Raw genomic sequence first — 13,097 nt, 5'->3', positions numbered from 1 at the left:
TAACTAACCTATATGGTGAGGTAAGAATTGGTAGTTGCATTTATAAGCATTCTGTAAACCAAAGGCAATGCAAAGCAAAGTAAGTTGCCAAGACAACAAAATCCCAAAATCGTAGACAATCAATTACTTTCTGAGTCAACATTCAACACTTGTTCTTGTCACTATCGTTGCCATTGTTGCCTCTCCAGAACGAAAATGGAGGAATTTGTGAAAGCAAAGATCCCATGAAAGTAGATTGGTTATTTATTTCATCTACTTCATTATCAAAATCCCTCCAGAACTTGATGATATGGAGATTTTCTTCCTCTGTTGATCTTTGAACAACAATCTTTGAAGCATACCCTTTCTTTTTCATTTCAAGGCATATCTCAGAAGGATTATTTGCAGTGAGAGTGACCATATACAACCATCCTTTTTCCGACAAGAGACGGTCTGCAATGGGCAAAATTCTATCAATTACACTCCTTCCGTTCTCACCGCCGGCCCAAGAAGCAGTAATCCCTTCGGCCCCCACTTCATCTTCAGGTGTAGGCACATACGGAGGGTTCACAATCATAACATCAACCAACCCTGCTAGTCGTTTCTCAAGTCCTGACGCAATATCAGTTACTATCAACTCTGCACTAACTCCATGTGCTTCCAATGTCTCGTGGGTCACCCTCACTGCATGTGGGTTGATATCAGTGGCAATGTAATTCACGCCACTACCTTCTTGCCCAAGAATAAGAGCCAGGGAAGTAATAACATATCCACTACCACAGCCTATCTCCATACACAACATTGGACGATGTTCCAACAGTTTAGTGCGATCGGCTAGAAGGGCGTCGACCAGTGCAAAAGAATCGTCACATGGTTCATAAACTTCCTCATGTGAACTCACAAGGCGGATTTGAGCAGTTTTGGGTAATTCCTTGTATGATGCCTATTATTGGAAAAATAGCCGTTAGTAAACCTAAATTGTTCAATAAATTTTCAAAGGCAAAAAGGGACTGAGTACGTAGCAGCAACTTCTTCCACTTACCATTTTCAATGTTGTTTACTTTGTTTGAGATATGCAAATAACTAAACTACTTTTTTTATCAATTCCAATACTGAATTGCTATGGTCAATGTTAAGACAACATTCATAATGTCAGCTTCCTCCCAACTCCTAAGTCCTGAACCCAAGATTGCAGATTTGTTAACATGACAGACAAGCTGTAGATAGCAACAGGAAGAAAGCACAAGTAAATAAAGACATATATGATTCATCATGAAGGAAGTGTCAGCGATGTGATTTATCTAAATGGTTTAAACAATTTATCTTTTGGCCTTGTTGATACTGTATATTGAAAAAATAAAAATTAAATTATTTGAAATGCAAAAGTGATCAAAATTCATATTAGCAATATAAAAGAGCAAAGAGTTCTATCTATATATGTATTCAGAATTTCTCTTTAGCTTGACATCTACCATAGGAATACAAACCCCAACTTATTGAAGTAAAATATATCAATTATTGACCATGTTAAATCTTTACAACACATTTGCAGGTCTGAACCAAGCCTAGGGTAGAAGAATTGATAGTTAGGAGGAAACTATTAAGCAAGGACAAAAACCAACCAGTGGCCTATACAATGAAAGCCAGACAACTGAAGAGAATATGGATCATGCAGCAGCCTAACCAAGAGATATTTGGAAATGAGCAGCGTAAATCTCTGTGCTTTCCAACAAAGACACAGAAGTATAGCCACATATAATAATCAAACCAAATACTCAAAATTGAATAAAATGACAAAAGAAGATAGAAATGAATGAAAGAACGCAGGACTCGAGAGACATGGCTTCAAGCAACACTCGTACATTTTCTAAGCAGAAACAATGTCAATAGAATGAAAAAGCTAAGTCCAGGCTGACAAATTTAGGAAAAGAAATTGTCTCCATAAGCAGGAGCATCATGTAAATTCAGGAAGCTCCAGTTGTTTTGTCAGTTAACCACACATTAATAAATCCATTCAGACTGTGGGTGTGATGCATCCTTCACTACAAACTCGTGGACAATGCCATTGATCTCAACCGAGCTGCAACCAGGACTCTTCTCCACTCATCTCCTTCATTATTTTCCTTGCGATCCTTCCACATTGCCTCAGCATACATGCTAGAGAGCAAAACATAGTTTCCACTATCGTGAGAATCAATCTCCAGAAGCTTAAAAGCCGTCCTCTCTCCAATTAGAACATTTCCATGAACACGGCAAGCAAAGAATAACGCACCCAATACAGAAGCATCTGACGCCATGGGCATATTTTTAACAAGTTCTTCTGCTTCGTCCAAATTACCAGCCCTTCCTAAAAGGTCCACCATGCATGAGTAGTGTTTAAGCTTAGGAGATATATTGAATTTAGAGCTCATTTGGGAAAAGTATTTGCGGCCTTCTTCAACTAAACCTCCATGACAACAAGCTGATAACACACCAAGAAAGGTGATATCATCAGGTATTATTCCAATATGAATCATTTTTGAGATATAGGATATAGCATCATGAGCATTCCCATGAAGTGCTAAACCACAAATGATGGCTGTCCACGTCAAACAATTTCTTTGAGGAATCTCTTCAAAAACCTGGAGTGCCTTTGAAATATTTCCACACTTGCCGCACATGTCGTGATAGGATTGCTAGTTTCTTCAGTTTTACAGTCCAGTTCTAACATGTCGACAAGTGCAGTTCCTAAGTCAACGTCTAGAGAAATATTGCGTATTCCAATATAATGTTGAATCCATATTCCAGCGTCAAGTGCTCCTAGTTGTGAGCAGGCTGACAAGCAGTTAACCATAGTCACTTTATCATGTTCGACCTTACTAAATTGCATTTCATGGAATAGAGCCAATGTCTTTTTACTGTGCTTGGCTTGGACACAGCTACCAATGATGGCATTCCATGGCACAACACTCTTTTCTGGAATTTAATATAAAATGCCCCGCGCAACGTTTAGAAAACCAAATCTAGCATATCCTAAAACCATTGCAGTCCATGAAAAAAAGGGTCTTCTGTGCCATGTTATCAAATAGAACTTGCGCAGCAAACAGCTCCCCACACTTCAATTACATGTCCATAAGAGCATTAGTGAATAGAACCGTCAACTCAAGACCGTGTTCTTCGATGTAACAATGAAATTCTCTGCCGAGATTCAAATCCTGCAACTGAGAACAAGAAGAAATCATGCCAATCATCGTAATCTCATTTGATTTCAATTTCTCTGCCACCATTTCATTATAGATTTTTATAGCCTTATTTGCCGGTCCTCTTCTCACAATCCCAGTAATCATGGAGTTCCAGGTTACCAAATCTCTCATATGACTTTTATCAAACATGTCATATGCTCCCCTCAATTCTCCATACGGAAGTAGCATAGTGATCGACGCAATATGCACAAATATATCAAATTCAAACCCAAACTTCAACATATGCGCAAGTATACCAAAACCAACACAATTCAAAGATTGACAAGAACAAGCTTTAAGCAACATCGGGTAAGTATGATTATCCGGCTTCAACACACCACATCGCAACATTCTCTTATACAACATAAAAGCTCCTTCTAAGTCACCACTCCCCACATACCCCCTAATCGTCGCATTCCAAGAAAACACATTCGTTCATGGATTCCAAACAATATTTTAGTACAATAGTCAAGGGCTCACGACTCCGACAGAGCGCAGAACGGAACAAAGCGACTTGCAGCAAAGCCGTTATCGATCACCATTTGAGCCTGGATTTGTTTCAACTGGACAAGGGAATTGCACCTTTCTAGGAGAGAAAGAAAAGGGTTTTTCCTAACAAAGTTGTGGGTAGTTTTCCAATTGATAGGTTTTCCAATTGGAGAAAATAATGAACTAGTGTGGAAAAATGAAATTAAGAAACCTAAATTTGGGGATTTTGGAATCGAAGTAACAATATATCTATATCTATCTCTGAATTTGCTAACAAATAAAATAATCATAGTTTGATTATGTCACTCTAAATTTTCAACTGCCTATTCACAAATTAAATCATAACTTTTGGCAACAACATAGATGTAAATTGAAGCGCTGTAGCGCGCAATTGAGAAATGCGACCGATAATCGGAGCTATCGCAGCCGGAAATCGCGTTGGCATAACATCCTCGCGAGCGCTATATGAGAGGGGAAAAAAATCCAAAAAAATAAGAAGGAAAAAAAAAGGAAAACCTTGTGGAGGAGTTTCTCGCTGTTTTCGGCTGCAATTTCCGGCGAGTTGAGTTCGGTGCGACTCCGGCTTGTTTTGTTTCCGATATAAGGGCAGAGTAGCCGCGCCTGCAATTACTGTTGTTCTAATGGTAGTTCTTTTTTTCTTTAATGAAAATAACAAAAATTTGTAAGCTTTCACGGTGAATATAATATGATATTTCATATCTCATAACCCATTCAACAAAGTGACCGACTCATATTATAGTTATGACTATTTTTAAGAAGAATTTTACAAAGATGGAAATAATTTTCATTTTTTGACTAATAAAAGAGAAAATTTAAATTGATGATGTAAATAATAAAAAATAAAAAGTAGCAACATCCCTCAACAAATCGATAGAAAAAGAAAATGAATGGCATACTAGACAATAAAATCTTGAAACATTTTGTGAACCAATAATAAGACAAACATGAAATTAAGATGGAATTCCTAACATATTTAGCCAACACGAAAAATTAATCAAATCAAAAATAAGATATTAGATATTTGACGTTTAAGATTTTTTAAAAATAATTTTGATTTTATATTTTTATAAACAATTTTTATAAAAAAATATTTAAAAATAGTAGAAAATGTTTTATTTTTATTTGATATTAATTAAAAATAATAATTTTAACATTTAAATATTTATTATTAGAGATTTTAATATGATAAAGATTACCTTTGTCTAAAAAAAATTATCTTTCAAAAATTATTTTTATGAAGAGTTTTTCAAATTAACTTTTCATTATAATTAATTTTTTTGAAATTTCCTTATTTAAAAAAAATTGTAGAAAATAGATGAAATATTTAAAATAATATTTTAAAATAAGCTATTTAAATCAATTATGCATTAGAAATTTTATTTATAAAATTCTTTTTTAAAAATATGTTAACAAAAAGACAAGTTATAGATCCAAAATCAAATATTGGAACTATATGTTGGGAATTCGATCTAGTCTAGAATTATTAGAGGAAGACAACATCCACTGATTAGTGAACTACTAAGGTTTTCTCAATCTTACATTGGAACAATATCTACTCGTCATAAATTTCATTTGTTTTAAAAAAGTATCATTAGTTTTAAAATAAAATTTTTAGCATTACCCACAGACAAAAGAAAATAACCAATAAGATAAAGAATTTGTCTTGAAGCAATCTAAATTAGTGAGACAAATTCTAGAGGAATTTGTGAATGATTATTGTTCTTTAGTATTGTTTTCACCTAAAAAAATATTTTCAACTGAGTCGAAAACGATAAACAGCTTATTTAGAGTGAGTAAAGATAAACAATCATTGAGTTTGATGGAAAGACAACCAAATATGGTACAATTGAGTATTTCTTAACGATATCAGAGATTATTTAACAAGTTATATGTTAAAGAAAAATCAAACACAATTTTAATTGACAATTTGATACTTGTACATGTTTCCCTTATATGTTTTACTATAATAAATTGGAAAAATAGAGAGATAAACTCGATGCTACTATTTTTTCAGGGAGTATTATAAGGAGATAGAAGGAATACACACATGCATTATGATAGTGTGAATTATTGAGGAAATGGTCTTTTCATTTCTTGAATTAGAATGGTTACAATTCTGGTTTAAATACAACATTCCCTAGTCTAATAAATAAATCAGAATTAAATAGGAGAGATTTACCGTACAATGTCTCTTGATATTCACTATAGTTGTCCTATATAATATAATAAATTAATTACAGAATAATCAGTCGGTAAATGACTTATTCTCAGCCACAATTTGGAATTCAACACTCTCCCTCAAGTTGGGCAGTAGATGTCAATCATGCATAGCTTGGACCTTAAGTTCTCAAAATTAGATTTGTGAATGACCTTGGTCAGTATGTCTGCAGTTTGATTCTTCGAAAGGATATATTCCAACTTGATAATTCCACCATCTATCTTTTTTTTTTATGAAATGTCTATCTATCTCCACATGTTTCTTTCTATCATGGTGGACTGGAATTTTTGCAATATTTATGGTTGCCTTGTTGTCGCACCAAAGGCTTATGGTGGAATCTGTTGGTATTCCTAATTCCTTAAGCATTATTTGCAACCAAATTCCCTCACAAATGCCATGAGTCATTGCTCTGAACTCAACCTTTGCACTATTTCTTGCCACCACTGATTGTTTTTTACTTCTCCAAGTAGTCAAGTTTCCATACACATATGTGCATTACCTACTTGTTGACTTGCGATAAGTAAATGAACTACCCCAATATGCATATGTGAACACTTTCACACTCCGAATTAGTTCCTTTTTTAAGTGAAGACCATTCTTGGGTGTCTTTTTTAAGTACTGCAAAATTCGAGTCACAACTTTCATGTGATCTTCAGTTGGCTTATTCATGAACGACTTACCATACTCACTGAGTAACCAATATCTAGTCTTGTTCGAGTTAGGTAAATTAGCTTTCTTACCAATCTTTGGTATCTCTCCTTATCAACGTGGGGACTGCCTTCTTGTTCTGCCAATTTAAGGTTAGGTTCCATCGGTGTATCTGCTGGCTTGCACTCTAACATTCATGTTTCTTCCAATAGGTCTAGCACATATTTTCTTTGGGATACATAGATTCCATGTTTGGAACGAGCAATCTCCATCCCAAGAAAATACTTTAGGTGTCCAAGGTCCTTGACCTCAAATTCTTTAGCTAGAAATCACCTGAGTTCTTCTATCACTTTGTCATCATTGCCTGAGATTATGATGTCATCCACATAAACAATAAATATTGCCACCTTTCCTTCACTAGAATACTTGACAAACATTGTATGGTCGGTTTGGAATTGAGTAAAGTTGTGACCCTTAATAACTCGGGTTAGTCTTTCAAACCATGTCCGTGGGGATTACTTAAGACCATTAAGTGATTTCTAGAGTTTGCATACCTTGCCACTAGAACAAATGTTTCTTCATAGTCCACCTCATTTGATTGGGTGAACTCATTTGCCACTAAGTGGACTTTGGACCTATTCTCACTCCCATCAACATTGTGTTTTATAGAGAAGATCCATTTACACCCAACTGGTTTTTTTTTTCCTTCTAGCAGCTCCACAAATTTCCATTTTCCATTCTTGTCTAGTGCTTCAATTTCATCTTCCACTACAGTCTTCCATTCAACATGTTGGATGGCTTCTTGAACATTTTTTGGAAGTTTTATCTTATCCAATATGGTGATGAAGGCCATGTATTCTTGTAACAGATTTCTATGAGATACATAATTGCTAATTGGATGTTGAGTGCATGATCTCACTGCTTTCCTCACAACAATTGGTAAGTTAAGATCAGTCTCATTTAGACTGCAATTATCATTAGGCTCAAAAACTATATTACCTGGTAGAACTTCTAAATCTGTATTAGGTTCATAATTTTGGATTGGCCTTGAAGATGTGCATATTTCTTCCTCCCTTTGAGTTTTCTTCTTCCTTGTGTACACAAGTAGTTCTTTTTCCGGTTTTGTCTCAGATCTAGTTGCAGGTTTTATTGTTTCTCCAGTCACAAGGTCAATTTCTAGTTCTACAACTTGTTGTTGTATGAAGGTATGTTCTGTTTCTAAAAAATGCTGCAAATGTTGTTTCATTTCCCAAGGTTGGTATTTTGCTATATTTTGTTCTCTCTCCCCCTGAAGTCCAACTTTGGTGTAGTAAGGTTGATTTTCAAAGAAGGTTCCATCCATGGAATAGTAGACTTTTTTGCTTATGGGGCAGTAGCACGTATATTCTTTCTTATTTGGTGGGTATCCTAAGAATATGCATTCTAGGGATTTGAGCTCTAATGTTCCTTTGTTAGGCCGATTATCATGCACAAATGCAGTGCAACCAAAGACTTTAGGAGGAATGGATGAAGGGGTTTTAATGTGTGGGTAAATGGATAGAAGGGTTTTGCAAGGGGTTTTGAACATGAGGGATTGAGAAGGCACTCTATTAATTAAATATAATGTTGAAAGGACATTTTCAACCTAAAAATGATCTGGTATATTAGTTGATAACATAAGGGACCTAGTAACCTCCATGAGATGCCTATTTTTCCTCTCGATAATACCATTTTGTTGTGGTGTGTTCACACAGCTCGTTTGGTGACTTATTTCATGCTTGAGAATGTGAGATTTGAGGGAATGGTGATAGTATTCACGACCATTGTCAGTTCGTAGGACTTGGATTTTGGTTTGGAATTGGGTTTGGATCATATTGTTGAAGTTCTAAAAAATTTATCCCACTGATTTTTCTTTCATAAGGAACACCCATGTAACTCGTGTATGATCATCTATAAAGGTCACAAACCATTTTGAACCAGTTATGTTCTTAACACGGGAAGGTCCCCAAATATCATTATGGATTAATGAAAAAGGTTGGGATGGTTTGTAAGATTGAGGAGGATAATGTTTGTGTGAGTGTTTGGATAATTGATAGATTCCACATTGAAACAGATTTGAATTTTTATTGAATAGAGAAGGAAACATTTTTTCAAGGTACATAAAGTTTGGATGTCCTAAACGATAGTGCCATAGCATGACAACTTCCTCTAGGTTTTCACCACTTGATGCAGCAACATAGACTGAATTATTTCTTTTCTCCTTGAACTCACTAGCTTGAAGGAAGTAGAGACCTGCACATTCCTCAGCATTGCCAATCTTCCTCCCCGAATCCATATCCTGAAATTCGCATAGGTGAGGCAAGAATTTAGTGAACAATTTAGATCTTGAGTCAATATACTTATGTACAAAAGGTTGCAATTCAACTTTGGAACATAAAGAACTGAGTTAAGAGTAATGTCCTTGGAGATGATTACTGAGCCTTTACCAATCACTTTTGTTTTCGTGCCATATGTTATCCGTACCATAGAATTGTCATTGCATGGGGAATATTCATCAAATAGAGTGATATCCCCAGTCATATGGTCTGAGGCTCCAAAGTCTACAATCCATGAGTTAAATATTCTCTTGTCAACATAATAGACACATGAAGGCCAAGGCAGCAGCTGAGTGTGTGCTAGTGTTTTGAAGGGATTGTTGTAGCAATTTTTGCAACATCTCCATTTGTTCCTTGCTGAATGGACTTGGTTCAAGTGCTGGGGCTGCCAACACTTTGCCCCCTTCTGATGTGGCAGCATGGACGCGAATGTCCCTGTACCTAGATGGTTTCCAATCTGCTGGTTTTCCATGAATGACCCAACATGTTTCTTTGTTGTGGCCTGATTTTTTGCACTGATCACACCATCCTCTAGATTTTTTGTAGCTTCCTTTCACAGCCAAGGCCGAACCTTCATTAATGGAGCTTTGATAAGTGCTTCCAAGCATGACTTTCCTTCGACTCTCTTCTCTTCTCACTTCTGAAAATACTTCTCTGATGTTGGGCAGAGGTTTGGTTCCAAGGATTCTTCCTCTTACATCATCTAGATGCTTGGTTAGACCAAGGAGGAACTGGTATATTCGGTCTTTCTCCACCAGTTTTTTGTACTGTTTGCTGTCTTCAGGGCATGTCCATACTATATCCTCATAGATATCTAGCTGTTGCCAGTAACGGGTGAGGGTATGGTAGTAATCAGTGACACAAAAATTTGTAAGCTTTCACGGTGAATATAATATGATATTTCATATCTCATAACCCATTCAACAAAGTGACCGACTCATATTATAGTTATGACTATTTTTAAGAAGAATTTTACAAAGATGGAAATAATTTTCATTTTTTGACTAATAAAAGAGAAAATTTAAATTGATGATGTAAATAATAAAAAATAAAAAGTAGCAACATCCCTCAACAAATCGATAGAAAAAGAAAATGAATGGCATACTAGACAATAAAATCTTGAAACATTTTGTGAACCAATAATAAGACAAACATGAAATTAAGATGGAATTCCTAACATATTTAGCCAACACGAAAAATTAATCAAATCAAAAATAAGATATTAGATATTTGACGTTTAAGATTTTTTAAAAATAATTTTGATTTTATATTTTTATAAACAATTTTTATAAAAAAATATTTAAAAATAGTAGAAAATGTTTTATTTTTATTTGATATTAATTAAAAATAATAATTTTAACATTTAAATATTTATTATTAGAGATTTTAATATGATAAAGATTACCTTTGTCTAAAAAAAATTATCTTTCAAAAATTATTTTTATGAAGAGTTTTTCAAATTAACTTTTCATTATAATTAATTTTTTTGAAATTTCCTTATTTAAAAAAAATTGTAGAAAATAGATGAAATATTTAAAATAATATTTTAAAATAAGCTATTTAAATCAATTATGCATTAGAAATTTTATTTATAAAATTCTTTTTTAAAAATATGTTAACAAAAAGACAAGTTATAGATCCAAAATCAAATATTGGAACTATATGTTGGGAATTCGATCTAGTCTAGAATTATTAGAGGAAGACAACATCCACTGATTAGTGAACTACTAAGGTTTTCTCAATCTTACATTGGAACAATATCTACTCGTCATAAATTTCATTTGTTTTAAAAAAGTATCATTAGTTTTAAAATAAAATTTTTAGCATTACCCACAGACAAAAGAAAATAACCAATAAGATAAAGAATTTGTCTTGAAGCAATCTAAATTAGTGAGACAAATTCTAGAGGAATTTGTGAATGATTATTGTTCTTTAGTATTGTTTTCACCTAAAAAAATATTTTCAACTGAGTCGAAAACGATAAACAGCTTATTTAGAGTGAGTAAAGATAAACAATCATTGAGTTTGATGGAAAGACAACCAAATATGGTACAATTGAGTATTTCTTAACGATATCAGAGATTATTTAACAAGTTATATGTTAAAGAAAAATCAAACACAATTTTAATTGACAATTTGATACTTGTACATGTTTCCCTTATATGTTTTACTATAATAAATTGGAAAAATAGAGAGATAAACTCGATGCTACTATTTTTTCAGGGAGTATTATAAGGAGATAGAAGGAATACACACATGCATTATGATAGTGTGAATTATTGAGGAAATGGTCTTTTCATTTCTTGAATTAGAATGGTTACAATTCTGGTTTAAATACAACATTCCCTAGTCTAATAAATAAATCAGAATTAAATAGGAGAGATTTACCGTACAATGTCTCTTGATATTCACTATAGTTGTCCTATATAATATAATAAATTAATTACAGAATAATCAGTCGGTAAATGACTTATTCTCAGCCACAATTTGGAATTCAACACTCTCCCTCAAGTTGGGCAGTAGATGTCAATCATGCATAGCTTGGACCTTAAGTTCTCAAAATTAGATTTGTGAATGACCTTGGTCAGTATGTCTGCAGTTTGATTCTTCGAAAGGATATATTCCAACTTGATAATTCCACCATCTATCTTTTTTTTTTATGAAATGTCTATCTATCTCCACATGTTTCTTTCTATCATGGTGGACTGGAATTTTTGCAATATTTATGGTTGCCTTGTTGTCGCACCAAAGGCTTATGGTGGAATCTGTTGGTATTCCTAATTCCTTAAGCATTATTTGCAACCAAATTCCCTCACAAATGCCATGAGTCATTGCTCTGAACTCAACCTTTGCACTATTTCTTGCCACCACTGATTGTTTTTTACTTCTCCAAGTAGTCAAGTTTCCATACACATATGTGCATTACCTACTTGTTGACTTGCGATAAGTAAATGAACTACCCCAATATGCATATGTGAACACTTTCACACTCCGAATTAGTTCCTTTTTTAAGTGAAGACCATTCTTGGGTGTCTTTTTTAAGTACTGCAAAATTCGAGTCACAACTTTCATGTGATCTTCAGTTGGCTTATTCATGAACGACTTACCATACTCACTGAGTAACCAATATCTAGTCTTGTTCGAGTTAGGTAAATTAGCTTTCTTACCAATCTTTGGTATCTCTCCTTATCAACGTGGGGACTGCCTTCTTGTTCTGCCAATTTAAGGTTAGGTTCCATCGGTGTATCTGCTGGCTTGCACTCTAACATTCATGTTTCTTCCAATAGGTCTAGCACATATTTTCTTTGGGATACATAGATTCCATGTTTGGAACGAGCAATCTCCATCCCAAGAAAATACTTTAGGTGTCCAAGGTCCTTGACCTCAAATTCTTTAGCTAGAAATCACCTGAGTTCTTCTATCACTTTGTCATCATTGCCTGAGATTATGATGTCATCCACATAAACAATAAATATTGCCACCTTTCCTTCACTAGAATACTTGACAAACATTGTATGGTCGGTTTGGAATTGAGTAAAGTTGTGACCCTTAATAACTCGGGTTAGTCTTTCAAACCATGTCCGTGGGGATTACTTAAGACCATTAAGTGATTTCTAGAGTTTGCATACCTTGCCACTAGAACAAATGTTTCTTCATAGTCCACCTCATTTGATTGGGTGAACTCATTTGCCACTAAGTGGACTTTGGACCTATTCTCACTCCCATCAACATTGTGTTTTATAGAGAAGATCCATTTACACCCAACTGGTTTTTTTTTTCCTTCTAGCAGCTCCACAAATTTCCATTTTCCATTCTTGTCTAGTGCTTCAATTTCATCTTCCACTACAGTCTTCCATTCAACATGTTGGATGGCTTCTTGAACATTTTTTGGAAGTTTTATCTTATCCAATATGGTGATGAAGGCCATGTATTCTTGTAACAGATTTCTATGAGATACATAATTGCTAATTGGATGTTGAGTGCATGATCTCACTGCTTTCCTCACAACAATTGGTAAGTTAAGATCAGTCTCATTTAGACTGCAATTATCATTAGGCTCAAAAACTATATTACCTGGTAGAACTTCTAAATCTGTATTAGGTTCATAATTTTGGATTGGCCTTGAAGATGTGCATATTTCTTCCTCCCTTTGAGTTTTCTTCTTCC

At 34.4% G+C, this 13,097-nt stretch overlaps 3 protein-coding genes across 5 annotated transcripts; all 3 read right to left on the bottom strand.

Moving 5' to 3' along the window:
* On the bottom strand, nt 1-4,430 carry LOC101499813 (uncharacterized). Of its 3 annotated transcripts, none has more exons than XM_073370461.1 (3): nt 4,206-4,429; nt 1,022-1,196; nt 1-922 (listed from the first exon to the last, which is right to left on the bottom strand). In XM_073370461.1, the coding sequence occupies exons 2-3, from the start codon at nt 1,022-1,024 to the stop codon at nt 143-145; spliced, it is 783 nt and encodes a 260-aa protein (XP_073226562.1). In that variant the 5' UTR covers nt 1,025-1,196; nt 4,206-4,429; the 3' UTR covers nt 1-142. The 3 variants fall into 3 exon arrangements, with proteins under 3 accessions (XP_073226562.1, XP_073226563.1, XP_073226564.1); XM_073370462.1 differs by having other exon boundaries at nt 1,022-1,156; XM_073370463.1 differs by lacking the exon at nt 1,022-1,196 and having other exon boundaries at nt 4,206-4,430.
* Nucleotides 3,081-6,770, bottom strand: LOC140920736 (pentatricopeptide repeat-containing protein At2g22410, mitochondrial-like). The gene is made up of 4 exons (XM_073369557.1): nt 6,669-6,770; nt 4,206-4,310; nt 3,681-3,763; nt 3,081-3,603 (listed from the first exon to the last, which is right to left on the bottom strand). Exons 1-4 carry the CDS (start codon nt 6,768-6,770, stop codon nt 3,081-3,083), a joined length of 813 nt encoding a protein of 270 aa, XP_073225658.1.
* Nucleotides 6,771-8,449: 1,679 nt separating this feature from the next.
* On the bottom strand, nt 8,450-12,199 carry LOC140920735 (uncharacterized). The gene is made up of 3 exons (XM_073369556.1): nt 12,098-12,199; nt 9,209-9,805; nt 8,450-8,893 (listed from the first exon to the last, which is right to left on the bottom strand). Exons 1-3 carry the CDS (start codon nt 12,197-12,199, stop codon nt 8,450-8,452), a joined length of 1,143 nt encoding a protein of 380 aa, XP_073225657.1.
* Nucleotides 12,200-13,097: the final 898 nt, after the last annotated feature.

Source organism: Cicer arietinum, chromosome 6 (assembly GCF_000331145.2).
Source record: "Cicer arietinum cultivar CDC Frontier isolate Library 1 chromosome 6, Cicar.CDCFrontier_v2.0, whole genome shotgun sequence".
In the NCBI taxonomy this organism is placed as follows: Eukaryota; Viridiplantae; Streptophyta; class Magnoliopsida; order Fabales; family Fabaceae; genus Cicer; species Cicer arietinum.
Note: the sequence above shows the minus strand (reverse complement) of the source record. Positions and strands in the feature narration are given on the sequence as shown.

Excerpts from the sequence above, each read along its gene's own strand:
- LOC140920736 (XM_073369557.1), bottom strand. The coding sequence starts at position 6,770 with ATGTTAGAGTGCAAGCCAGCAGATACACCGATGGAACCTAACCTTAAA. Across the intron at positions 3,764-4,205 it reads GCGAGAAACTCCTCCACAAG|TTGAAACAAATCCAGGCTCA; the intron begins GTTTTCCTTTTT and ends TCCCTTGTCCAG. Across the intron at positions 3,604-3,680 it reads TTCTGCGCTCTGTCGGAGTC|GGGGTATGTGGGGAGTGGTG; the intron begins GTGAGCCCTTGA and ends TGCGACGATTAG.
- LOC140920735 (XM_073369556.1), bottom strand. The coding sequence starts at position 12,199 with ATGTTAGAGTGCAAGCCAGCAGATACACCGATGGAACCTAACCTTAAA. Across the intron at positions 9,806-12,097 it reads AGGAGAGATACCAAAGATTG|CTTACAAATTTTTGTGTCAC; the intron begins GTAAGAAAGCTA and ends TCACCGTGAAAG. Across the intron at positions 8,894-9,208 it reads CACACTCAGCTGCTGCCTTG|GATATGGATTCGGGGAGGAA; the intron begins GCCTTCATGTGT and ends TGCGAATTTCAG.